The sequence below is a fragment of the Cervus canadensis genome, chromosome 8, assembly GCF_019320065.1.
Source record: "Cervus canadensis isolate Bull #8, Minnesota chromosome 8, ASM1932006v1, whole genome shotgun sequence".
Lineage (NCBI taxonomy): Eukaryota > Metazoa > Chordata > Mammalia > Artiodactyla > Cervidae > Cervus > Cervus canadensis.
In genome coordinates, this window is record NC_057393.1 from 29,312,940 (window position 1) to 29,337,234 (window position 24,295).

The 24,295-nt window shown below is 44.5% G+C and overlaps 1 protein-coding gene across 11 annotated transcripts in view; it reads left to right on the forward strand.

Annotated features, from left to right (window-relative positions):
- The window catches only part of SEC31B (SEC31 homolog B, COPII coat complex component), a 41,069-nt gene that overhangs the window by 3,098 nt on the left and 13,676 nt on the right, over nucleotides 1-24,295 (forward strand). For all 11 annotated transcript variants that reach the window (XM_043475724.1, XM_043475722.1, XM_043475729.1 and 8 more), the window contains exons 3-22: nucleotides 164-287; nucleotides 6,283-6,478; nucleotides 6,687-6,782; nucleotides 7,761-7,904; nucleotides 8,258-8,400; nucleotides 9,253-9,352; nucleotides 9,471-9,632; nucleotides 10,181-10,315; nucleotides 13,257-13,487; nucleotides 15,267-15,341; nucleotides 15,604-15,699; nucleotides 17,136-17,235; nucleotides 17,734-17,912; nucleotides 18,178-18,304; nucleotides 18,665-18,810; nucleotides 19,477-19,650; nucleotides 20,131-20,292; nucleotides 22,866-23,043; nucleotides 23,429-23,737; nucleotides 23,970-24,028. In XM_043475724.1, coding sequence (XP_043331659.1) covers nucleotides 164-287; nucleotides 6,283-6,478; nucleotides 6,687-6,782; nucleotides 7,761-7,904; nucleotides 8,258-8,400; nucleotides 9,253-9,352; nucleotides 9,471-9,632; nucleotides 10,181-10,315; nucleotides 13,257-13,487; nucleotides 15,267-15,341; nucleotides 15,604-15,699; nucleotides 17,136-17,235; nucleotides 17,734-17,912; nucleotides 18,178-18,304; nucleotides 18,665-18,810; nucleotides 19,477-19,650; nucleotides 20,131-20,292; nucleotides 22,866-23,043; nucleotides 23,429-23,737; nucleotides 23,970-24,028 — 2,936 coding nt within the window. The remainder of the gene's footprint in view (nucleotides 1-163; nucleotides 288-6,282; nucleotides 6,479-6,686; nucleotides 6,783-7,760; nucleotides 7,905-8,257; nucleotides 8,401-9,252; nucleotides 9,353-9,470; nucleotides 9,633-10,180; nucleotides 10,316-13,256; nucleotides 13,488-15,266; nucleotides 15,342-15,603; nucleotides 15,700-17,135; nucleotides 17,236-17,733; nucleotides 17,913-18,177; nucleotides 18,305-18,664; nucleotides 18,811-19,476; nucleotides 19,651-20,130; nucleotides 20,293-22,865; nucleotides 23,044-23,428; nucleotides 23,738-23,969; nucleotides 24,029-24,295) is intronic.

A 24,295-nucleotide genomic window follows, 5' to 3' on the forward strand; every position in this document is an offset into this window, starting at 1 on the left:
ACCTAATGCTTTCTTGATTTTTTTTTGGAGGTACCACTTGAAGAAGGGTATATCCAGTTCTCTCCTATTCCTCCTTTTCTCTACTGCCTAACCATTTATACCCCAAATCCATGCATATATTGTTGCTCACATGCTGCCTCTTCCTGACTTTTCTTGTGCCTAGGAACATCTGCCCAGCAGCTAGATGCCTCCTTTAGTACAAATGGCACATTGGAAATCTTTGAGGTTGATTTCAGGGACCCCTCTCTGGACGTGAAACGCAAGGGAGTCCTTTCTGCCTCCAGCAGGTACTATGTCTGAACTGTTGATGGGAATGCAGGGCAGATCCTGATATAGACTTTGATGGGGAATCTCAGGAGCGGTGTGTGCTTCTCAGGGCTTATGAGGGGACAAGTGAGGGGAGAATGATCTTTAAGTTAAAGAGAAGTTAATTCTGGGTTTATTTTGCAAGAAGATTTTGAAAACTCCCATTCGAACCTTTGTGGTCAGCAGCAGCATAAGGCAGAATGATGTGATAGAGACGCCTCACACAAGCCTGGACCCACAAGTACCTGGTCTACCTCTGGAACCCAGAGATGTTGGCTCCTTCCTCCCTTGGCTCTTGTGAAAATAACAGCCTTACACAGTGTCTCCCTTTTCTGCCAATGAGAGGCGAATGAATGGTCCTCTCCTCACTGCTGTCAGGCACTGATTGGTCACTCATGGATTTCTTGGCTCTGGCAGACTTACAGGGCTGGGTATGAGCATTCACTGAGCCTGTGTACACATGCCAGGCACTATGCTGTGGCTCTGTATATTGTATTCATTTCTCAAAATAAGCCTAGCCAATAAATACCATTATTCCCATTTTACATAGGAGAGAACCAAAACCCAGGGAAGCTAGAATTTAAGTCTAGTCCTAGCTGACTCCAAGACCTGCTTTCTATTATTCAACTGTTCTTTTATTAGTTTTGTAAAGATGAGGCTTATGGTCTGAATCAATGATCCCCAGATTTTTGCACCATCAGGAGAAGTGTGAATATTTACTGCACTCAAGTATATTTTCAATATAAATAATATACATGTATTACTGTATTATTTTTTAATATAAAAATATAAATCCTTTTCTTACAGCCCAGAGGATTTTCTTGCCATCCCCCATAAGAGATTGCTGGTCTGTTATGTAACTTTTCATCTTATGCATTTTTTGGTTCATCTGAGTGATTAGATTAAGATACTTAGAAGTACCCTCCTCTTTCTTTTCATGGCTTAACTTGAATAATGAAGATTAGTTATTCATACTTTCTTGAGCTCGTATATCACTTTATCACTCCTTTATCACTTTATTACAGAATCCCTTATTTTGCAGTTTTTTACATTTCTTTGTATTTCCAGGACCTGTACCTTTTGAAGAAAGGCCTTAGCAGTTTTACCAGTAACGATGAGATATTGTTAGCCTGTAAGTAGGCATTTCAGAAAGGGCTGCTGAAAGAGGAGAGCTAATTTAATCATGTTTATACTCCTGGAGATAAGAAAAGGGGCAGTGGGCAAGGGCTCTTTTCTTCAACCAGCCAAGTAGCAGCTTCAGCACAGTAGTGGCTCCTTAAGGCCAAGAGTTCTTAAGAAAGAGCTAATTGCTTAAGAAACCTTGAAACTGAATCCTGAGAACCACGTAGGCAGAGATTTTTGTCTGTTTTATTTACTGCTGTATCTCTAGCATCTAGAATAGTGCCTGGCATTAGGTAGTTGAAAAAATATCTGTGGAATAAATGAGTGATGTTAGAAACTTCTGGATTACCAAACTGAGCAGTCTTCACCACTTCAGTTAGTTATGGTCAGTCTTCTGTTAGTGCCTGAAGAGCTTTTCAAGGGTAACAATCTGTTTTGCAGTCAACTAGGTTGACAGCTTCCTTTTTTCACCTATATAATTGTGTCTAAAGACTGATTCTCATTCTCGAAGACCTAGGGGATTACCTTTGATGCAGTTCTGTTGAAGCCTTTCTGAAGAAATCATCTTAGACGCTCCAGGGTCTAAGGCACTCACTTCTTTCCATTCTAGCCTGGGTTAGGTCACTTACTCAAAAGTCAGCATCACAAACAATTGACCAAGATGATCAGGGTAGATAAAGGTCAACCCACCCTTTGCTTTATGCTTTCCTCTTTTCTGTGTCATCTTCTGCATGGTTTAATGGAAAGCACAGTTGTGTTGGATTGTTGCCTTGCCTAAAACTATGTGACTTCGGGCAAATTTAATTCCATCAGTGATCTTAGGTTTCCTCAGTTATGTATAAAGAAGAGGTTGTATAAAATGACTTCTAAGAACCTACTGAACTCCAAATTTAGGTCTTATGTTCTTTCCTTTTTCTAGCTTAATTTCCTTCCTTTTTCCCTTAAAAAAAACAACAAAACAAAACCCTCTCTGTATCTCTCTTATTATTGATTTAACATACTTTTCAAAATCTTCCCCCTTCCATTGCCAGCCCTTCTTACCAGACCCGGGCCTCAACTACTTTTGAATCCTGAAGATCCCCTTATACTCAATCCATGATGCATCAGAGAAATATTATCTACTTAGAAATACCTGACTGAAAGGAATGTTCTGAAAGCGATGCATGTCTGAGCGTAGACCCAGAGGAATCGGGTGGAGAGGGAGGTGGGAGGGGGGATCGGGATGGGGAATACGTGTAACTCTATGGCTGATTCATATCAATGTATGACAAAACCCACTGAAATGTTGTGAAGTAATTAGCCTCCAACTAATTAAAAAAAAATAAAGTAATTTTGATATATATAAAAAATAAATAAATAAATAAAAGCAAAAAAAAAAAAGAGAGATAGTCGAAAGCTATAAATAGAGGGAAGAAAGCGTATGGATAAATGCCGCTGGATGCAATCAGCATCCATGTGGATTAGCATGTGCACTGATGCAAGTGATGTTTGGGTTTGTTAGATGAATCCCACTCAAGAAGAAAGCTTTGTGGGAGAATAATACATTGTTTATGTATTGACTTTTGAGTTGAGGACACGGCTGCCTATGCCTGAATGAGTTCAGAGGTCAGTGGGTGATTTGCTGCACTCTTCCTCTGTCTACACTGACGTTCTAGATCTCTCAGTGGCCTCTGTAACCTATGTCTGACTCATCTTCTAGTAACATGGAGAAAGTAGGTGATCTATCTTCTAATACATTTATGTCAGTTCAGTTTCTTAGGGGGCACTATAACCCCTCTTTAGGTACCTCTGTAAGGGATAACACCAAGCAGTTAAGAGATCATTTTGGTACCACTCCTAGTTTTCTTGTTTTCTTGTTTCTAAGACTTGCCTTCTCTTTAGAGACATCAGGATCACAGAGTAGAGAGAGCATGGGCTTTGTTGTTGGGTTCAAATCCCAGCTTTGCCATATTCTGTCCTATTGGGCACCTTACTTTAACTTCTCTGACCGTTTTCTCTAGTGTAAATTTGAGATATATAGTCAGCACATTGTAGCCTAGTGCATACTAGGCATTCAGAAAAGTAGTTCTCCTCTCAAACAGCTATTGCTCCACCCCACTGTCTTCGTTCTCCAGCTTGGAGCACTGCCCTCATTGCTCTGTTTAACTTCCAAGGAAACTTGGATTTCCTCAGTTATTTTGGCCAGGATGTGGACAAACTCATTTTCATTTTAACCCACTAACATGAGGTTGGGGTTTTTCATAAGGAACTTTACTAAGCAAATAAAATAAAAATCCAAAAGAGAGAAGTACAGAAATCATGGGAACAATCATTTATATAGCATGTATTCCTAATCCTATGGCAGCTGAAGCTTGGCCTCAGGTGAGCTTAGCTGGTACGATAATCTGATCTCACAGGTCTCAGTTTATTCTCTCCAGCCTTGTCTTTTCCTTTTTACCAGAAGTGTAGCCATGAGTTGATTGTTGGGGCTAGTTCTTTCTTTATGAATTCAACTACTTCCTGTTGTTCTAGGCTGGTATGCAGCCTGATGTATCTCAATCTTGGCAACTTGTTAGAATCACGGGGGTCACTTGTTAACAATGTGGATCCTAAAGGCCGGACTCTGGAAATTATGCTTCAGAAGGCCTGGGAGGGAGTCAAGGAACCTGTATTTTCTTCAGGTGCCTCCTGTCATTCTGTGATGCCATATGGTCTCCATCACTGCCATCATTATCCTGGGAAACTCTTTAGCAAAGAATTCCACCTGTATTTTCATGTTTGCAAGGTTCCCACCTTCCTATACAAACTCTTCTCCCTATACCTTCTCCTTAAATCTTTTAGTTCCTATTTTCAGGCCATCTTTTTTGTTGTTGTTGTTTTATAACTTTTTGTTTTCAAAATATTCAAACATAGAAAAATTGCAGAATATTACAATGATGAAGGCTTCCCAGGTGGCTCAATGGTAAAGAATCCACCTGCAATGCAAGAGACTCAGGAGACACAGGTTTGATCCCTGGGTCAGGAAGATCCCCTGGAAAAGGAAAAACCAACCACTCCAGTCTTCTTGCCTGGGAAATCCCATGGACAGAGGAGCCTGGCGGGCTACAATTCATGGGTTGCAAAGAGTCAGACATGACTGAGCGACTAAGCACACATACCTTCACTTAGACTCATCAGTTGTTGATGTTTTAACACTAACAAATGTCATATTTGCTCACATGTTGTATGCCCTCTTTGTACATACACACACACAACCAAGTCTTCTTTGCCAGGCTTTCCCAGGTGTTCCCCTCTCCCAGATGTTGTCTATCACAGCTATTCAGGCTCCGGTTCCACTCTCAGTGAATTGTTAACAATAGGAATATACTTTCTACATGCCTACACAAAGAATAATGATTTTGTCACACCCTGTATTCTGCAGTTCAGCCACTCTAAAGTAACTGGGCCCTCTTCTCTAACCCTGTGGTGACTCCTTTGAGGTCTCAGGTACCTTTCACTCTGATTTGTAAGTCATGTGCTGTGACCATTCCGAGGTCACTGCATTCCCATGTGAGTTCCCCTGGGCGTACCTTCCTCTGCTTCTTGTGTGACCTGTTTCAGGCTTCTCTGGGTAACCTGTTGTCTTGCTCTCTGCCCATGCTGAGCTCCAGCCCCTGGATGACATGGCATCCTCTGGAGCCAGCATGGAACACGCTCTTCTGCCATGTTAACATCAGCATAACTTTAGAAAACGTACCTTTCTGACAGTAGCTTTAGACCCACTCTTTGTTCAGCTGTGCTGCTTCTGTTCAGATGCTGACCTTATTGAATTAGTGCTCAACTCTTCACTTCTGAGAGGTTGGCTCTGATCTAAGGACTGGCTAGACAGGTTCCTGCCTGGTTTCCCCATTCAGTTTCTTTGCTGACTGTTCCCAGAGTGTGGAAACATTTAATTTCAGTTAGGGATCTTACATGACATCATTCAGTGTGAAATTTGCCTTCTCGGAAGGGCTGTGGAAATATCCTTGGCTAACAGCTGTGAAATGGAGGGAAGACCACCTGTGAGTCATTGAGGGTGTCACATGCCTTCCCTAGGGGCTTTTCAGGGGGCCTGTTCTTAGCCAGGGAGCCCAGGGTCCATCTCTTTCTTGTGTGCCGGAATGCAAGATGCTCAGAAAGACAGAAAAGTGTTTCCCAAACAGTGCATTTATTTTTCATGCCTCTGTGTTTCTCTAAGGCTGGCCCACAGAATACATACGGCAGCTCCAGTGGACTAATCACATGAGCATGGCATGAGAAGGGAAGGTCTATAGATCTTTTCTCACTTCCTATTTAAGAAGGGACAGCAACTGTTGGCCTAGGGAACCTGCTTCTATTCAGGTGTAGAAGAGTTTGGATCTTCCTCTCAATAGAAGACCATATTCTATGATGGTTAAGAGCTCAGGCTTTGGCATAAGATGGGCCTAACTTTGAACCTTGAGTCTGTCATTTCCTAGCTGTTAAATGGGAGTAAAATTACTAGCTGTATAACAGAAGTTTTGTAACTTCTCTGTGCCTCACTTTCCTCAATTGAAAATAAGGTAAATATTTCATGGGATTGTTAATCAGCTAATACATGTAAAGTACTTAAAACAGTGCCTGGTACATAGGAAGTTATCAATAAGTATTGTTATTTGAGTTGGGAGGATTAAGTGAAGTAATCTATTTGAAGTATTTTTCTCAGCTAAAGGGCAGGGCCAGGCAGGGGAGACTTCTGTTCTGCGTCTGGGAAATGAGGGAGACAGGCAGGCCCTAAGGGTGGGGATGCCTGCGTAATGGCAGAGGCTGACAAAGATGCCCATTCTCTACTGACTAATGTGGACCTGAGTTGTTGCTGATGCCAGTTCCTCTTTGTAGGTTTCACAAGCTGATCTGGGGGAGCTTTGGCAATGGGCTTCTGGAAGCCTCCGGGGTCATTGCAGGCGGCGGGGACAATGGCATGCTTACTCTGTACAATGTGACCCACATCTTATCTTCGGGAAAGGAGCCTGTGATTGCCCGGAGACAGAAGCACTCGGGGGCTGTCAGAGCCCTTGACTTTAATCCTTTCCAGGTACTACATCTCAATTGATCCGACCTGGGAGGCATGGAGCAACAGATCTGAAGGGAAGCGTTTACTTGTGACCTCTGGTCTGTAACTCTGAGCCTTCCCAGGTTGTTACGGGGGTGGCTTTGGACCCAAATGTGGGTCTCTTTCCCCTTTTTCTGCTCTCATCTCTTCCTGGGATGGTGTGTCTCCAAAGGCATATTCTTTCATACAGGGCAACCTCCTGGCCTCAGGGGCCAGTGATTCTGAAATCTTCATTTGGGATTTGAATAACCTGAGTGTGCCAATGACCCCAGGATCCAAGTCTCAGGTGAGGAGGCTCCCAGTGCTGCTGCTTAGAAGTGTGCACCTGATTTTCCCAGGGAGAATTCAATTCTGGAGGCAGCCAGCGCACAGATTTCAGTCTTCACCACTGGAGGGCAGTAAAGCTCCACAGACTAATATGTTGCCTACCAGCCAGATAATGGCGGGAGGTGGGTGGGGACTGGTGGGAGGTCGGGGAATATGGATAGGGGTGGAAGTGGCTTGTGATCATTAACTGTCCTAGAAGTTTCTGGAAGGCAAGAAGAGTGAGGGGAGTAAAAGTGAGAGAAGGGGTGACTGTACTATTTATCACAGTATAATTGAAGCAGGGCTGGGCCCTGGGTTTAGCCAACCAGGGGCAAGAGTAGGACACCCAGATACACCCTTGTCCTCTTGTGGAAAGGCCAGCTTTGTCCTTGTGTTCTGTTCCCCCGTGCAGCTGGGGGTCTCCTCTGTCTCTGTGTCTGAGTGTACCTGTCTTGTCAGTCTGTAACTGGGCCCCCATCTTTTTCTTCCTGGCTTTTCTCTTATGCATACAGTATCGTGAGGTGAGTTCAATATGAATTTGATAGCATCTTGTGCCCTAAAGTATCAATGACTTTTCTCTCTACCTCATTCTCCCTGGGGGTCTTGGGTGTCTATATTTCCCTCTTTCCTATCCTCACCTTTCTCCTCTCCCTCTCTCTCTCTCTCGTCATAGTTGAGAAGGCTCTTTTTAAAATCTTGACTCGATCTTCTCAGGAGCATCTTGGGATAGGAGTAAAACCCAAGTGCACCTGTCCTTCTTTCAGCTTCTACATCATTTTCTAAAGGATCCTCTCTGGAAAACTTCCCTTCTAGCTTCCTGAGACTGGCATGGTTTGGGTAGCCCCGCGTCTACTCTTGGCTTTTCTGCGGGTGGTTGGGAGCAGTGGCAGACCAGCTGTCTCTTGGTCCAGGGGTAACAGGTTGTCCTCATCCCGCCCCTTGCCCCATTCTGCCTTAGCAGCCCCTAGAAGATGTCAAGGCTCTATCTTGGAACCGTCAAGTTCAACACATTCTGTCTTCTGCTCACCCCAGCGGCAAGGCAGTCGTGTGGGATCTCAGGAAGAATGAACCTATCATCAAAGTCAGTGATCACAGCAACCGGGTGAGTTGAATACGGGCAGAATATAGGCTCGGGCTCTGCTGTCTCTCTCAGGCCTAGTACTGGAGCTGCTGTCCCCCAGGCCAGGGTTCTGCTTTCAGCTGTTACATGTGTGGATTCAGCCCTGTGGTAGATTTCCTATTGAGAGGGAAAGCTCAGAGAAAACAAACTGAGCTGATCTGAAGGCTTCTAGTGCTCCTTGCTTATGGTCATCACTTGTTTCCCGATGGCTGTGGTGTTCCCGATTACATAAGACAAGACACAAAACCCTCAGAGAGGTCCCATTTCAGCTTGACAAAAAGGGTTCATAAAAAGAGTCAGGTTGTATTGCCCATTGGGATCTGCTTTGTTCACAGATGAACTGCTCAGGCCTGGCCTGGCACCCAGACGTAGCCACCCAGTTGGTACTTTGTTCAGAAGATGATCGTCTTCCAGTAATTCAGCTGTGGGACTTGCGCTTTGCCTCCTCACCCCTAAAGGTGCTGGAGAGTCACAGCAGGTAGCATGTCATCCTTGGTGGAGGGCAGGGCATAGCTGACCTGGGTAGAGGGCAATACATGCCTCACTTTGGCTAGCAGACGTTCTCCCCAGCTTCAGAGCCATCCTGGTGAACACACAGTTGCCCAGTTCTAGCCCCACTTCCAATCAAGAGGAATTCCTGTAGACCCTGAGGTTATAGAAAAGAGCCTGAGATTCCATGTAACCTCCACACATGTGAGTGGGGGTAGGGTCATGAGGAATATTGGAGCCAATGTTTAGTTCCTCTGGGAGAGCCCCCAGGCTCTCATCTGAGGACATGCTCATTTCTTATGTAATTAGGCTGCCTCTTCCAAGACTTCTTAATAAAAGAACCCTGGCTCCTGTTTTTCCTGTGAACAGGCTTGCCTCTGAAGCCTTTGCTCTTGGGCCTACAGTAGAACAAGCAGCCCCATAGTCTGTTCTTTCTAACTCAAAGATCATGCCTTTGTACCTCCTTAGGGACTTCTGAGAGTTAGGTCCTCACTACCCTCCTGGGCTAACAGCACCCATAGGAATGGGTGCTTCCCTGATTCATGCTGATTCAGAATTTCTACCCACCCTACAATCAGGGAAGAGAAGCAGGCCATCCTGCAGGGACCTGTGGGTAGCAGAGTGGTTATAGCACTTTATGCCCACACTGAAATTTGACTTGGGTTCTGGCTGTATGACTGCTGCAAGTTCCTCAATTTCTTCCCAAGCCTCATTTTCCTCATATGTAAAATGAAGTCACACTGCTTATTTTGAGGGGATGACATTTACCCAAGATATGTAAGGCATGCTACTCATAGTAGGCATTCAACAAATGTTAGTTCCTCTTTCCTTTCCTTTTTAGGGGGATCCTGTCAGTGTCATGGAGTCAGGCTGATGCTGAGCTGCTGCTCAGCAGTGCCAAGGACAACCAGATCTTGTGCTGGAACCTGGGGAGCAGCGAGGTAGGCTGGCCCTTCTGTGGGTATGCTGGGATGGTAGGGCAGTCCCAGCTGCACCTCTGTGCTCTAGTTGGCTTACCTAAGTCAGGGTTTCCCTCTTGGTTATGTTCCCTCACAATAGGTGGTGTATAAACTACCCACACTGAGCAGCTGGTGCTTTGATGTGCAGTGGTGCCCTCGGGACCCTTTGGTGTTCTCTGCTGCCTCCTTTGATGGCTGGATCAATTTATACTCTGTGATGGGTAGGAGCTGGGAAGTCCAGCAGATGAGACAGGCTGACAAGGTTTGAAGGGCTTGGTGGAAAATGCTGGAGGGAAGGGACTGTCTCTGTTCAGTGGGAGAACAAAGGACATAAGCCTGGGGAGAAATGGGGACTACTAAAGACTTGGGAGACTAGGGCCCTGGGTTCGGGAACCCCAGGTTTGTGAACCTTTGCACCAGTGTCCATCCTCCTGGAAGGATGTCAGTTCCTACCCAATACAAAGGAGGCCTTTACCTTGACTCTTGTTCTTGAATGTTCCTTGTGGTATTTCAGGGGAATTGGACTTCCATGCTGGGACCCTCCACTATTCTGAAGAATGAACTTACCTCCCTGTCTCCTATAGATACATTTTGTGTCACACTTCACTGTAGACATTGGATGCAGTTGGCTTTCCAGGAGCCTGCTGCATGGGCATCTGAAACTACGAGCCCCCTGAAATATGAGAGTCCTGACTTTTGTGCGCCAGACTGGGTATCTCAGGGATCCCTCCCAAAATGGACTTTGTAGGTGGAGTTCCTGGCTAAGCCACCACTCCACACCGGTAATGGAGGTGTCCTTTTTGTCCCCAGATCTCTTCTTCCTTCAGCAAAGGCCAGCCTCTCCCACCATTGCAGGTGCCAAAGCAAGTGGCCCAAGCATCATTGATACCTCCCCTGAAAAAACCCCCCAAATGGATGAGGAGGCCAGCAGGTGTTTCATTTGCTGTAAGTGTAGTGTGTGTGTATAGCCTACTGTGTCCCCAGCATGGAGCTCTGTTCTATAAGAAGTTGATTCTCACTGCCTGAGTCTCAGATCAGGTCCCATTTTATTGCTTAAGCAGCGATTTGCTAAGCTTTCTTCTCAACCCCTTTACCCTGCTTGCAGTGCCAGTCCTGTCTAAAAGAATTGATTGCTTTTGAGCTCTCACTTATGGAGAACTGCCTGCCATTCCATCTGATTTTCCTGGTTAGAATACAAAGCAAGAACAGAATGAATAGATAGTAGAGGAGAAAGAATGTAAATCTTCTCCTCTCCCCTGCTCAAAACCTTTGACCCTCCCCACTGCCATTGCCTTTTAGACTCAAGGCCAAATGTACGCAGAGCCCCCATTTACCTCCAGGGATGGTTAGGGGCTGGGGGTTGTTCTTGTTGTTCAATTGTTAAGTCATGTCAGACTCTTTGTAACCCCAAGGACTGTAGCACGCCAGGCACTCCTCTGTCCTCCACTGTCTCCCGGAGTTTGCTCAAACTCATGTCCATTGAGTCCGTGATGCCATCCAACCATCTCATCCTCTGTCGCCACCTTCTCCTTCTGCCCTCAGTCTTTCCCAGCATCAGGGTCTTTTCCAATGAGTTGGCTCTTTGCATCAGGTGGCCAAAGCATTGGAGCTTTGGCATCAGTCCTTCCAATGAATATTCAGGGTTGATTTTCTTTTCTTTTTTTTTTTTTTAAATTTTCTTTAAGATTGACTGGTTTGATCTCCTTGCTGTCCAAGGGTCTCTCAGAGGTCTTCTCTGGCACCATAATTCGAAAGCATCAATTCTTCAATGCTCAGCCTTCTTTATGGTCCAGTTCTCACATCTGTACATGACTACTAGAAAACCATAGCTTTGACTATATGGACTTTTATTGGCAAAGTGATGTTTCTGCTTTTTAATACTCTGTCTAGGTTTGTCATAGGTTTCCTTCCAACAAGCAAGCATCTTTTAATTTTGTGGCTGCAGTCACCATCCACAGTGATTTTAGAGCCCAAGAAATAAAATCTGTCACTGCTTCCACTTTGTCCCCCTTCTCTTTGCCATGATGCGATGGAACCGGATGCCATGAGCTTAGTTTTTTGAGTGTTGCATTTTAGGTCGGCTTTGGCACTCTCTTCTTTTACTCTCATCAAGAGGCTCTTTAGTTCCTCTTCACTTTTTGCCATTAGAGTGGTATCATCTGCATTTCTGAAGCTGTTGATATTTCTCCCAGGAATCTTAATTCCAGTTTGTGATTCATCCAGCCCAGCATTTCGAATGATGTACTGTGCATAGAAGTTAAATAAGCAGGGTGACAGTATATGGGGGATGAGGGTAAACGTTGTTTATTGTACTGTTCTCACATTCCAAACCCAACCCCTCTCCAAGTGGGGGACAGCAGAGGGAAGGATTTTCCTGCATGCCTCCCACCAACATCCCCTCTTAACCCTCAGTCCCTCTGTCTGTGGTCCACTGAGACTCAGCTAGGGACTCGGGCCAAGGAGAAATGGAAATCTCTCCTTAGGAAGAACAGGAGGAAGAGGGTTGAGAACTTGATACCCCCCACCTCTCCTGCCCTAGGAGAACAGAGGTTAATAAACAGTCCATGCCATCCAGCATTCAAAAAAGACTACATATAAACACTTTGTAAAACTATTGAGTATTATACAAATCAAAAGTTAAGATGACTGCGTTTAGCACTGATCTGTAGTATAGATTTTGTGCTATAAAAGTCATGAGAAGAATTCTGGCTGGAAGCACTCATTAAAGAGGGAGAGTAGTGAATGGTTGGGGAGTAGAGCAGTAGTTGTCTGGCCACGACTGCAATTGGAATAAACTGAAGAACTTAAAAAAAATTACCAGTGCCTGGGTACCACCTCCAGAGCTTCTGAAATTTTTTGTCTGGGGTATAGCCTGGTGACTTTGGATACCCCCCCAGGTGGTTTTAATGTGCAGCCAAGGTGAAGAACTGCTGGAGTAAAGGAACTTGACTGTGCTCTGCTTTTGTGCCAGGTGCTTTATATAATAAAGTACCTAATTTGGTGAGAAGGATGCGCAGGTGGGAGTGTTGTGGTGGATGAAGGCATAGAAGCAGGAATGTACTGGGCACTTTGGAGACACAGAGTGATCATGTGAATGAACAGAGAGAACGGTGCTAGAGAGGCAGGTCTGGTCCTGATTTTGAAAGATTTTGTGCATTATAGGCAGAGGAGCTTAAACTCTCTCCCGTGGCCTTGTGAAACCAGTACAAGCTCCTGGAAAAGGGTGGTAGTCTAGGGCTTGGAATGGAGGAGGAAAATGCTAGCACAGGGAATGGGAGACACTGAACAAGAAGCGGGAGGATTTTATTGTTGCTCAGCTACAGTGGGTAAAAAGACTGTGATAATGACAAGGGGTTTAGTCCAGAGTTACCTGGGATGGTGATAACTATCAGTCGTGTCCAATTCTTTGCGACCCCATGGACTGTAGTCTACCAGGCTCCTCTGTCCATGGGATTTTCCAGGCAAGAGTACTGGAGTGGGTTGCCATTTGCTTCTCCAGAGGACCTTCCCAACCCAGGGATCGAACCGAGGTCTCCCGCATTGCAGGCAGACGCTTTACTGTCTGAGCCACAGGGAACCCCCTGCCTGGGATAGTGATAACTATCATGTAACTCTGGGAGAATGATGACAGCAGAACAGGTGAGGAAGGGAGGAGTACCATGGACTGTACCTTTTAAGTTAATGGTGCTGAAAGTGCAGGGGTGGTTTTGGGATATGGGCACATTCACTACTCAATTCCTGATTCTTTCCACCCCCAGGAGTTGTTGTTTTTTTTTTTTTTTTTTTTACTGCTTTCCTATCTTTAAGGGTTGACCAATAGATAGCCTCCCCTGTAATCCTGACTTGGTGTTAATTTTGCCCTACTCTTCTTGTTTTCCTTTATCAGTTTGGGGGCAAGCTGGTGACCTTTGGCCTCCCCAGCACCCCTGTCCATCAGGTGCCACAACCTTGCTTCCGCCTAGTCTTTATCAGTCAGGTCACCACAGAACCTGAATTCCTGACACAGTCAGCTGAGCTGCAGGAGGCCCTGGGATCAGGAAATCTCCTGAATTACTGTCAGAACAAGATCCAGCAAGCAACACTGCAAAGCGAAAAGATGCTCTGGCAGTTCCTGAAGGTAGGAAGCCTGAAGGCTGGCTGCTCAGAAGTGTCTCCCCAAAGCCAGATCCCCCAGCCTCTGTCAACAACCACCCTATGGCCCAGATTACAGAGGCCTTAACCCTGCTGGGTTTTTTCCTACACAGCACCCATCCTGGGAACAAAATCTTCATTTTACCAGAGGCTCAGAGACTCTCTATGGCTAGTGAAACTGAGGAATACAAGCGACATTGGCCTTTTTTCTACTATTGCTGATGTCCTGGGTACTTTATCAGATCCAAGGTGAAGGCTTTTCCAGTGCCATGCCATGGGGCAGTAGGAAGGGAAGAAGATCACCTGGAAGGCTTTGAGTTTTATCAGGTAACCCAAGGCAAGTCATTGTGGCGGGCTCAAGTGCCACTCTACTCTGGAAGCATGGCTTCAGTTCCAGTGTCAATCCAATTTCAGGTTGCTTATGACACGAGGAGGAGTGCTTTACTTATCAAAGGAAGTGAACGCATGAGAGAGCTAAAGGAAGGAGAAGCAACTGGACAGGCAGTGAAGGGATTAATCAGATCTTTGGGTTATAAAGTAGAATGCAAAAAAGGATTTTTTCTGGGGATTTTGAGAAGAAATCGGAGTCTGTGCTAGAACTTTATGAAGGTAGACACCAGAAGTCTGAGAAGAGGAAAAGAATGTGAGAAAAATCATCAACTGTAGAGTGAAGCTGGGAAAAGATGTGGGAGGAAAATAATAAGAAATAATGCTTTTGCTATAAGCAAAATACAGGTAATAGCTCCAGGAATGATGGGTGGGAAAGGGTGGAGGGAATAATCGAGAGTTCAGCCCTTACTCTGCTGAACAAAGGAGGCACTGGCGCCCATAGGACAGAGGGGAGTCTGATTTAAAGCTATGCAAGAGCTGTCTATCATAATAGTTCTGAAGCTGAGTGTGGATAAGCATTTCCAGAAGAGCATAGAAGAAGGAGGGGTCCCTGAGAGACTTTGTGAAAGATTATGGTTCAGTGTGGAATAAATGAAGGGCCCAGCTCAGCTAACCCATTAGGATAGAGCTTCAGGAAACCTTGGCCCTCAGTATCTGGAACATGAGTAGGTAAGCTTACTGTTTACCACATCCATGCAACTTCTACTTAGGAGTCTTCTCACCTAGCCATTTAGATTCACAGGACTGCATCAAGTGGTTCTCTTCTGCGGGAGTCCTTGTTGCAGTCCATGCAGCAGCGTAGAGTTCTCCCCTTCAGCTCCTCAGAAGACAGCTCAGGTGCAAGAAGATAAGATATACATCAAGCTGGTGTGTTAGCTGCACTGGCTCAGAAGCCTCAGGCCCACAAGGACCAATATCTCTTTTATGAACTCCAGAAGCATAACTTCTAGGGTCCCTGCAAGGGATTTATTTAGTACAAGAGTCCTTGCTATCAGGGAAGCCCATAGCATGGTGCCCATATCAATTATTTATAGTTTACATAGTTCCAGTCCAGATGCAATTTACCAGTCACAAGCAGTGTTGCCTAGAAACATAGCTGACATTTTACTCTTATCAGGGTACCAGCATAATAGATCTAGAAAGTCAACTTGAAGGTCCAGTTCTCATGCAGAAGGGAGAAAGGGTTTATTAACAAATCTACCCATAACCCCACAGGAATCAAGTCTGTGGAAAAGAGGGGAGAGATAGTGTTGGCCTCAGGGGGCACTTCTGGTAGAGCTACATTTGAGGGTACACCAGCACAGATGTCCAACTGGTGCAGGAGAGAGTCATTCACATTCATTTAATGGACATTTCTGTCTTCTGTGGCTCCTAGGTGACTTTAGAGGAGGACTCCAGAATGAAATTCCTGAAGCTATTAGGATATAGTAAAGATGAACTTCAGAAGAAGGTAAGCTGCTTTCACGTCAGAAATATGTGTTTGTTGCAGAAAAAGAGAATCCTGCTGGTGGAAACCATCTCAGAATACCTCTTCCTGGGCTTCCATAATGCATATATGAGCATTTTACCTCCTGGAGTTATTCTGTTTCTCAGGAAAATAGTACAAAGATCTTAGTAAGTCCAGTTGGTGGAGTATGAAGGTGGGAAGAAAAGCTTAATATTTATTTGATCATGTGTTGGGAAGAGTGGTATTCATATGTTTCTCCCTGCAGGTGGCCACATGGTTGAGGAGTGATTTGAGGCTGGATGAGAGCCCTCAGTCCAAGGGAGATGACCCCAACAGTAACAGACAACAGGCCTTCTTACAGGTATGGAAGGAGCCCAGCCAGCCCCATCTAGGGTGGCATAGAAAACCTGCCCTTAGGGAATCTTGCCCCTCTGAGCTCTTCATTTTGCTCTCAATAAGTGCTCAACTTCTGTGGAAGTTTTCAAACTCCTCACTCATTTAGAACCAAGGAGAGACACAGAACCCATAAGGTTTGGAGCTAGGAGTAGAGCTCTTTTAACCATGAAGTATAGCACTTCCCAAACTTTACCTGGTTATTCTTTTAGCTTTACCCATTAAGGGCCAACTCTTTTTTTTTTTTTTTAATTGAAAGATAGTTGATTTACAATGTTGTGTTAATTTCTGCTGTACTACAAAGTGATTTAGTTATGTGTGTATATATATATACATACATTCTTTTTTATATTCTTTTCCATTATAGTTTATCACAAGATACTGAATATAATTCCCCGTGCTGTACAGTAGAACCTTGTTTATCCATCCTATGTACATTAGTTTGCATCTGCTAATCCCACACTCCCACTCCATCCCTTCCTCACCTCCCTCCCCCTTGGCAACCACAAGTCTGTTCTCTGTGTCCATGGGTCTGTTTCTGTTTCATAGAGAAGTTCATTTGTGTCATATTTTAGATTTCACATATAAATGATATCATATGGTATTTGTCTTTCCTCATCTTGCTACAAATGGCATTATTTCATTTTTTATGGCTGAGTAGTATTCCAATGTGTATGTATCACATCCTCTTTGTCCATTCATCTGTTAGTAAATGTTTAAGTTGTTTCCTGTCTTGGCTGTTGTGAATAGTGCTGCTGTGAACATAGGGATGCATGTATCTTTTTGAATTATAGTTTTGTCCATATATATGCTCAGGAGAGGGATTGCTAGATCATATGGAAACTCTAGTTTTTTAACGAACCTCCATACTGTTATGGCTACACCAGCTTACATTCCCACCAACAGTGTAGGAGGGTTCCCTTTTCTCCATACCCTCTCCAGCATTTATTTGTAGATGTTTTAATGATGCCCATTCTGTTTAGTGTAATGTAATATCTCACTGTAGTTTTGATTTGCTTCTCAATAATTAAGCATCTTTTCATGTGCCTGTTGACCATTTGTATGTCTTCTTTGGAAAAATATCTGTTTAGGTTGTCTGTCCATTTTTCTGTTGAGTTGTTTTTTGTTGTTGTTGAATTGTATGAGCTGTTTTGTATATTTTGGAAATTAAGCCCTTGTCAGTCACATCGTTTGTAAATATTTTCTCCCATTCTGTATATTGTCTTTTGTTTTTCTTTGCTGTGCATAAGCTTGCAAGTTTGATTATGTCCCATTTGTTTATTTTTGCTTTTATTTCTATTGAAGGAACAACTCTTAATAGCACTCTCAAAGAGAGCGACTAAGCCAGCTCTCTGTCTTCTAGGCTCATTTCCCAAGTAGCCATTTTTGTCCTTCTTCGTACAGACCTCCAAACATACTACCTGGGAAGCCTCAGCCTCCTCAGCCTTCTTTGATGAGCTGATCCCTCAAAACATGACTCCGTGGGAGATCCCCATCACAGAAGGTACCCTGACCCTGAGGGAGAGGAACCCTCTGTGTGGGGATAGGTGGGCTCAGAGTTCTCGAGACTTGAAGACCCTGCCTTCTTGTCCCTGGCTTCCTGCTTCCCCTCATGACTGCAAATGCTAGATGGTCCTGTACCAGTCAGAGCTCTCTCTGGCTGAAGATTTTCATGAATGGGTCCTTCATATGGAAGGCCTTCTACCAAGGTAGTCTTCATCCTTCTGTCTTCCTGCTTAAAGAACTGTGACCCTCTTGTTGTTGAGCAAACACATGGCACACCTGTGAAGCTGCCATGAGTCCCTCCCCTGTCTTGGGTTCTGTTCGTAGAGATTTACCACTGGACCTGGGCGTCCCCGGACACCCTCCTGCATTTTGTTGTGAAGGAATGAATCTTGGGAGTTTGGGGTGAGAGAGACTCAGGGAGGCAGGGTATAGGAGGTGGGGACATAAAGCGCTGGTCTGAGGGCAGGCTGATACAGAGGGGATGCTCTGCCTGCAGACACGGAGGGACTCCTGAGCCGGGCTCTCCTGCTTGGAGAACTGGGCCCTGCCGTGGAGCTGTGTCTGAAGGAAGAGCGCTTTGCTGATGCCATCATCCTGGCCCAGGCTGGAGGTGCAGATCTGCTGAAGCAAGCACAGGAGTGCTACTTGGCCAAGAAGAAAACCGGAATCGCCCCGGTAACTGCCCACCATGCAGAGAGGAGGAGGAAGGGATTGCTTGGACCTTGTCAAGTGGCTATCCACACTACGGGACTGGTGTTTAGAGGATCTGCCTCTCTCTCCTCCTACTCCAACCACCCTTACCTTACCCTGAGCCCCTAGTCAGTGGTCAAACAGGAAGGCTGCTTAACAGGGGCTTGTCTCAGCACATCCCTGTGTGTGACTTCTGCTGCCTATGCTGCATGAACAGCTGATGGCTTCCTTCCCTCACTGCCCATTACAGCTGCTAGCCTGCATTATACAGAAGAATTGGAAAGACCTGGTGTGTGCCTGTAGCCTGAAGAACTGGAGAGAGGCTCTGGCCTTGCTGCTGACATACTCAGAGCCAGAGAAATTCCCCGAGCTCTGTGGTAGGTGGCCCTTGGCTCCAGGATGGAGTGGTATAACTCTAGCATGGAGTCAGTGGGCACACTGAGGGAGGAGACAGAGGCGCAGCCTGAACTCTGGGAGGCCAAGCCATGTCGTCAGGGACTAGAGTGCATCTCTGCTTTCTGTGGAGGGCATTTATTGTCCTCTTTTACTTTTTCTTGTCAGATCTCAGTGCAAAAGCTTTGCCCTTCACTGCAGAGCAGGATTAACCTCAGTGTTGTCTTAAAGCCACTGTGACTACTTGTCCCATAGCTCATGGTCCCCCACCTGTTTTCAAACAGGAGAAGGAGGAGAAGCACAGGGAAGCTGTGCCATTTTAAGAAGCTTCTATCTCTCTGCAGACAGGCTGGGAACTCGTATGGAGCAGGAGAGTGGCTGGGCTCTCGCCTCTGAAGCCAGACTCTGCTACGTGTGCTCAGGGAGCGTGGAGCGGCTGGTGGAGTGCTGGGCAAGATGCCAGCCAGCTTCTTCCTCCATGGCTTTACAGGTACCCCTTCACTTCAGGGCCTGGTCCCGCCATACCAGGCCTTCAGGAGAGGCTGGAAGTGGAGACTGCAGGGACATCAGAGGCGAGTCTTCTAGGTATCCAGGCTGGAATCAGGAGTTTTAGGGAAGAGGGAAGGGCCCTCAAAGTCTGGGACCTTTTCCATGGATAAGCATCTTCCCTCCTTCTCAGTCAAGGGAGATTGAGTAGCAGCTGCTTAGATATTAACTTTGTAATTTTTTCCCACTTCAGGTTTGGGTATATAAGTTTACTTTGTATTTGAATAATGCTGAGTTTGGGCCTTCTATTAGCGTCTATGAAAAGTCCTGTGAATCTAAGTTGTACCAAGTACTCTGTGGTTGCCCAGATCACAGTCACGGGGAGACAAAGTCACACATGAAATAAAAGGATAACAGAATCTGAAATTGAGATGTATTAGCATAAAAGGTAAAGAATCCAAAATGAAGAGACAGAAATGTACAAGAGTGTAAGACCCAAACAGCTTGGGAGGTGAAGCCAAGTGGCCCTTCTCTGGCTGTCATGTCTCTTACATATCATATATCATCACCTGCTATCCATAGTAGGGAAGTCCTTGGTTGAGCTGCCTGAGCTAAGAGAGCAGGGTGTGCGTTGATGAGGACTGACTGCCCTTTTTTGTTGTCCCTCCAGGACCTGATGGAGAAAGTGATGATCCTTAACAGGAGCTTGGAGCTACTGCGGGGTCCTGATGGGGTGAACCCAGGCCCTGCCACAACCTACAGAATCACTCAGTATGCCAACCTCCTGGCAGCCCAGGGCAGCCTGGCCACTGCCATGAGCTACCTACCCAGAGACTGTGCTCAGGTGAGTGGGAGCACACCTGAGAGACCAAACCATTTCTTTCAGTCATCTTAACATTGGCTGAGCACTTCTGTGTTACAGGCACTATGCTAAATGCTAAAGCTCCCAGGATAAATAAGACCTAGTCCTTCAGGAAGTTCAGTCTCTTGGAGAAAAACCAGATGTCAGTAATTTATCCTGCCATAACAGAAGCTTATACTAAGCATTGTGGGACTTCACAGGCAAGGGGCTGGCTTTGTCTGGAGAAGCTGAAGAAGGCTTCTCAGTGGTTTAAAACAGTTGAGTTGTACCTTCAAAGAGAAATAACTAGTAAGGCAGATGTCACTTTGGCAGGGGTTAGAGACCTTTTGAGTTCTCTGAGATGGCCAAAATGTTGAGGGTCAGCTGAGGTTTAAAAGCTATGTGAGGCTAGGCTTGTAAGAGAGGTTGTTTGCTTGTTTTAATTTTACTTAACACAGTCTTTCATTATTGTAACTTTTATAGCCACCAGTTCAGCAGCTGAGAGATCGACTTTTTCATGCCCAGGGTTCTGGTGTCTTGGGCCGGCAGTCTCCCCCTTTCCCTTTCCCCCGGGTTGTCGTGGGAGCTACCCCCTACTCTCAAGAGACATCTTCTCCCAGACTGAAATTCCAGTCTTCTCACCAGGTAAGACCCTGCTTATTCAGTCATTCAAAAATACCTATTAAGTGTCTACCAAGTACCAGGCATGATTGGAATATATTAATTTAAAAAATGATGAAAATTCCTATCTTCATAAAGCATAGATTCAGTTATTTTTAAATAGCTGTTTATTGAACAACTGCTAGGCATTTAGAACAGAAAAGTATACAAACCGTGATCCTTGCCCTTAATTTCCTTGTAGTCTAGTGAAAAGATAGATATGTAAAAATTAACTACAGTAAAATTCATAAATGCCCTGATTGGGATATGATCAAAGAGCCCTGAGATCACACAGAAAGCAATTTACTGATATTTGATCTGAGTCTTGAAGATTAAAAGTTATTTAAGCAAAGGAAGAGTGAAGAAAGGTTACTTCAGGCAGAGGGAATGGCATCTGCCAAGGCAGTAAAGGGAAAGTAAGCAAAGCCTGTTTGAGGAATGACTAACATTTTAATGAGGTTACAAAGCAGGTGTTTGTGGCAGTTGGATGAGTTAGTTGAGGCTGGGGTAACAGTATGTATAGTTAGATCAGAAGAGACCTGGCATTTCTGTGTTCAAGAGTTTAGACTTGACCCTGAAGGCATTCTGGAGCTATTGAGTGGTCTTATGCAAGGGAAGGATTAGCTATGCCCTTCCTTCCTAGAAGGAAGGGCAAGGCTAGAGACAGTTAGGAGCATAGCAGGAGATGATGAAGGAAAGAAATGATATAAAACTAGAAAGTGAGGTTGGATTTGAGATATTTAGTCAGTAGAATTGACAGAAACTGATGATGGTGTAGAGGACAGTGCCCAGATAGATAGGATGCTGTTAATTTGTGAGACTAGGAGCCTACCAGGGGGAGCAAAATCCAGGGAGAGTAGATAAAGGTATTAGGCAGGAAAATTCTGATGATTTATCCTGTCCCATCTTTTAATTTCCACCCTCATTTTTTCTCTCCCTCTGCTCCACCTCCTTCTATTTTTCCTACTTGCTCATTTACTCTCCCTCCCTCCCCAACCTTCCTCTCTCTTTTCTATTTTGAAATAATCATAGACTCACAAGAAGATGCAATGAAATGTACTGGGAAGTCTCATGCACACCAGGCCCATCACATCCCATGTCAGTATCTCAGACAACCACAATACAATAGCAAGACCAGGAAATTAACATTAGTATTATCCACAGACTTCACTGGTTTTACACGTCCTCATATGTGTGTGTGTGTGTATAATTATGTAAGAATTTTTCTTTTCATATTTTTAATAGTCCTTCACAGAGCAACCAAAAATTAAATTTATAAAGTCCAATTTATAAAGTTTTCCTTCTATGGTTCATGCTTTTCATGTCAAGTCAAAGAACTGTTAGCCTAGTACAAGATCCCCTAAGTTTCCTACTGTTTTTTTTCTAGAAATAGTTTTGTTTTAAGTCCATGTTTCACTTTGGGTTAATTTTTGTGTAAGTGTGAAATTTGAGTCAAGGTTTATTTTTTTTGCCAACGGATATCCAGAATCATTTATTAAAAAGGCTATCCCTCTTCCTTTTTTCCCAGATTACATGTCTTTAATTTCTATTGCCTTTTTGTAGTATTAAAATGAGAATGGTGAGTGTGAACACCGTAACTTTGTTACCAGTCTTAGGGGGAGAACATTCAGTCTTTCAGCACCAAGAATAATGGTAGCTCTAGGTTTCTGTAGATGCTCTTTGTGAAACTAAGGAAATTCCTTCTTTTCCTGGATGCTGAGTCATGAATCAGTGCTGAATTTTGTCAAATGTTTTTTCCGCATCATTTTGTATGATCAAATGATTTTTCTTCTGATATGGTGGATTGCGTTGATTGATTTTTAAATATATCATGATTGTACATTCCATGACCAGGAATAAATCCTATTTGGTTGTGGTATATTATTTTTATATACATTGTTGGATTTGATTTACTAAAATTTTGCTGAGGATTTTTGTGCCTAAGTTTATGAGAAATATTGATCTGTAGTTTTATTTTGTGGTGTTGGTATCAGGGTAGTACTGACCTCATAAAGTAAATTAGGAAATGGTCCTTCTATATTCTGGAAGAGATTATGGAACCTTTGTGTCAATTCTTTGAAGGTTTGGTAAAATTTCCCCAGTGAAACTATCTAGGTCTACCTAGAAACTTTTTGGGGAAGGGGGTGGGAAGAGGTTTTTAATTACAAATTTAATTCCTTTAATAGTTATAGAACGTTCAGGTTTTTGGTTTAATTTTAGCAGAGTTTTGGTAGTTTGTGGTTCTTGAGGAATTCGTCCATTTTTTTTTTTTCCACTTTTCTAAGTTGTCAAATTATTTGTAAAGTCATTTGTAACATTCCTTATCATCTCTTTCATGGATGCAGGGTCTGTTGAAGTATTCTCTGTTTCATCCTCTATCTTGATGAATTGTGTCTTCTCTCTTTATATTTGTCAGTCTTTATAAAGATTTATCAATTTTGTTGGTTTTTTTTTTAAATTAGCCTTTGGTTTCATTTTCCCTGTTGTTTTTCCATTTTCAGTTACTTAGTACTTTCTTTTCCTTTCCAAGATGCTGATCGTTTTTTCTCTTCCTACAGGTTCCAGTTCTACCTCCAAGGCCAAGGATTTTTACACCTCAGTCATCACTAATGATGCCCTTGACACCTTCCCATCCTAGCCCTTATCAGGGCTCCAGAATGCAGTATACAAGTGACTACAGGCCATCTGGGGTCCAGGAAGCACAGCCTTTGCCTCTGGGCCCTGGGGTAAGGCCTGGTGAGTGACCAGCTGAATGGAGATCTGTCTAGACAGAGCGCAGAGAAAAACTGCTGGCATGGCTGACATGGATTTGGGAAGTAATATGTCCATCTAGTGGGAGGAGCTTGGAGTCTGAATTCTTAATACTGTCAGTACTTGGCTTTGTACTTTGTGCACTATACCTAGCCACTTTGTTTCTTTTGAAAATTGAGAGTGCTTGTTATATTGGTCATTTCAATCCCACAGGGTTGTTTTGAGGGTCAAATAAGGAATATAGTTAAAAGTAGTTTGTAAATGGTAGATCTCCGTACACTTATATTATTTATTATTATTATAGTTTTGTTTTTATTCCTCCATGATTCCTCTCTGATGTGGTCTGAATCTCTTCTCTGTCCCATTTCAGCTTTATCTCAGCCTCAGCTGTTACGAGGGCAAAGGGCGCAAGCTCCTAACCCCGTGGGATTCCCTGGAACATGGCCTCTTCTGGCTCCACCCATGGCACTCCCAGACATTATGCAGCCTGGCTCTGTCCCCCTGCCTGGGGCTCCTCCAGTGCCCCCTCTGCTTCCTGTGAGAGCGCCAGGCTTCAGCCCAATGAGCTCCCAGCCACCAGCCCCTCCTGTCAGCTTCCCTGGGGCCCACCCTCCAGGAGGGCCAGGTACTTCACGCGCTGGTGTCCTCCCGACCACTGGCATCTTGACTCCTCACCCAGGTCAGTCTTCTCCCATGGCCTCCCTCTCCTCTCCTCCCCTCCCCACTACCACCTTGGGAGTCTCTTTCCTCAAGCCAGTGAACTAGGGTTAGGAATGTCAACTGAGTGTGTGGCTGGTCTGCAGAGGGTGTATGTAGAAGACTCCAACTAAAACAATTTTACTGATCTTCAGACCAAAAATTTCAGTGTTTCTGGTCATGCCCCTAAATACCCCTGTATTTATACTATGCAGGACCTCAGGACTCCTTGAAAAATGCTCCAGTGCTCAAGGGAAACCTCCAGAGGAAAAAGGTGAATACATCTGTCCCAACTCAACCCTCATACATTCACCAACGAGCCACGCTCTAGTTCCTTATAGAAGCAGCCTGGTCCTTCCCATTCTCAGATGGGCACTCTGTCTCCTCTCTCTCCCCACTCACTCTTCTCCCCTCAGCCACCTCCTCTTTCTTTCTTTTTTTTTTTTCCTCTTTCTTTCTTATTCACCATCTTCTGACTTCTAACTTCCCCACTCACTGTTCTGTGCCCTTGTTCATTCATAGTTTCTGCCACTCCCTCAAA